The 2,609-nt window shown below is 41.6% G+C and overlaps 1 protein-coding gene across 1 annotated transcript in view; it reads left to right on the forward strand.

The window, feature by feature from the left end:
- The first annotated feature begins 6 nt into the window (after positions 1–6).
- Positions 7–2,609, forward strand: part of LOC102887716 (zinc finger protein 14 homolog) — a 17,047-nt gene continuing 14,444 nt past the window's right edge. Inside the window, 2 exon segments of the mRNA XM_015591859.2 lie at positions 7–1,209; positions 1,356–1,429. Coding sequence (XP_015447345.1) covers positions 1,421–1,429 — 9 coding nt within the window. The 5' untranslated portion in view covers positions 7–1,209; positions 1,356–1,420.

The raw sequence follows: 2,609 nt of genomic DNA on the forward strand, positions 1-2,609 counted from the left end.
GGCTGTCACTGTAAACATTTTAACTGGTCCTTCTAGGTATACGTGTGATTTTTTTTTAAACAGCTTCACTCATTTCATCGAAATTGGCAGCATTATAACTTTTTAATATTTGCATGGTTTTCAATTGTTTCATCATTTCTCCAATTAGATTCTTTTCAGCTTTTGTCCATTATAAACCATATCGGCTGGCATGCCACTGCAAACATCTTTATGTACACATACAAATAGTTCCTTTAATCCCAGCAGTGGAGTTTCTGGTTTGCAGGGTTTTGGGGGTTGCAGGGTTTAAATGATGCTTCGCAAGTTCTAAATTTGGACTGACCTAGTGTCTATTTCCCTGTGCCCTTGCTAACATGGGGCATCACTGTTCTTTTAGATCTCCCAATTCAGTCACTGTAAAAAGATTGTTTCTGGTTGCTTTAACAAGCATCCTCTCAATCAGTAGTGAAGGTTAGTATCTTTTGAAAGGTTATTTCTATTTTTTAGTGAGCTGCCCTTGCTCAGCTTTCCCTTGGTGAAGTAGAAACCCTCGCTTTCAGAGGCAAAAAACCCAAAGTTGAAAGATGGCTTTTCAGTTACAGAAATTGGGATTCAAAACAAAACAAAGCTCTGTCACTTAATAACCGTGAATTTGGGCAAATGATACGACCCCTGAGCATCGGTTTCCTGAGCTGTTGAAAAGAGAACTCCATTGCAGGACAGTGCTGAGGATCAGTGAGTGGTGTGTATAAAGCCTCCATCACATCCGAGTTCTCAGTGTATGTTTGTCGTTGACCAGCTGCGGTGGTCATGAGTCCCCTCCTGCCCAGCTCCGATGCTGAAGGAGGAGGAGTGGCACAGGGCGTCCAGGTATGAGAGGTTCTGACTGGGAAACGAGTGGGAAGTTGTCTTGGCTCGGGAAAGCCCGGCGCAGCTTTACAGTGGCAGGAGCTGCCAGGCTCAGTCCGTGTGGTTTTCAGTCTTTGTGTCTAGGAAGTTCAGGCAGAATCCTGGGGGCTCGAAGGAGGTTCTGTTTGGTTGGCGTGGCCCTTTCTCAGCCCCGAAAAGTTGTACTAGAGAAAGGAAGAACTGCCCGGGACAAGTCTGAATAATATTAGACCACACTGCCAGCTGTGGAACTAGCCTGAGATCCTGCAGAAGTATCTGGTCTTCTACACCACGCCCATCATTGTGTATTGGGTTTCTTCAGACTCCCTGAACTCCCCTCAGGTTTGTGTGGGTGTGGGGTCAGTGTAGGGGTAGTGGTGCGGAAGAGTTTGGAAGCAGGAGTGGAAGAGGAAAAAGCTCGTATTAGCATAAGTCATTTTGGGAGCTCTGAGCACGTCTGGTTTCATGGCTTCTTCTCCTTCTTCCAGGTCTGGCTTATCTAAACTGCAGTTCTCCAACGGAAAGCTTGAGAGGGGCCGACCAGTTTGAAACGATGGCCCATGTAAGTTGACGTTTCTTTCTCTTTTTTGAGATACTGTCAGTTTCTAGGTTATGCGTGCATACTCATTCCTTATCCTGAAATTTCCTGTTTAACAGAACTCCATCCAAGAACCTGCTCTAGTTTCTCATTCCCGTGAGGGCTGGGGACAAATAGCCCAATATCCTCTCCATGTGCTCTTCCTCAAGAGCTATGAGAGAACAAAAGCTTCAGGAAAACACATGCGTTCTCTGCAGAATGTTCCCCCCGTTAACATTTTCTGATAGAACAGCTTTGATTTTAATGCTTAAACTTCAGAGAAAGTAGATCTCTCTGAATACAGTGGTTTTTTAGTCTAGTTTTATGTAGGAAAAATTGACGTTCCTAATACACGATTTGACATTTTTAAAAACTTTTGAACTTTTTATTGACATAGAATGTACATAGAGGAAAGTGCACAAATCAAAAGTGTACAGCTGAATGAAGTTTTATAAATTGAGTACATTTATGCTACCAGCACCCCAGTCCAGAAAGAGAAAATTAACTAGCACTTGAGAGGCCTCCTTTCAGCCTCTTCCTACCTACGTGGTCCCAATGTAACCCCTGTCCTGAGGTCAAATACTATAAATTAATATTCTCTATTTTTAGAACTTTATAAAGTGAAATTGGATAGTTCAGTGCAACAATTTTAAAAACAATGCGCAGCAAGAATCTCGTTTTATTCCAAATATAATTGCTAGACCGTTAAAATCATCTGCAGGTGTTTCGAAATGCACACGAGCATCATGGTGCATGTGAGTCATTCCCGCCATTACGTTCTCATTGGAAATGCATTTCACTATGTAGCCCTTGTTTCGCCTAGTATAAAATGAATTTCTAACATGTTGGAAGTGTTTTTAAAAAAAAAACTGGAGAAACAAAGCAAGTGAGAAAAGTGAATTCAGTAAAAAAAGACAATGAAAATACTGACCGATGTGTAATATAATTCTATACTGGGGGGAGATACAAAGCAAGTTGGAGGATTGAAATTGATGTATACCACAGTATAATTCTTTGATTCGAAATGATGAGAAAATAGGCACCTGGTCAGTGATGTAGTGTTAGAAGGTCTGATTTTTAGGAATGGATTATTGATATTAAGTGGAGATCCCGGTTTTGAACTTTCCTTGAAAGTCTGTGGTTTGGTGAAAGAATTTCATCCTAT

The sequence above is a fragment of the Pteropus alecto genome, unplaced genomic scaffold (genome assembly GCF_000325575.1).
Source record: "Pteropus alecto unplaced genomic scaffold, ASM32557v1 scaffold41, whole genome shotgun sequence".
Taxonomy (NCBI): domain Eukaryota; kingdom Metazoa; phylum Chordata; class Mammalia; order Chiroptera; family Pteropodidae; genus Pteropus; species Pteropus alecto.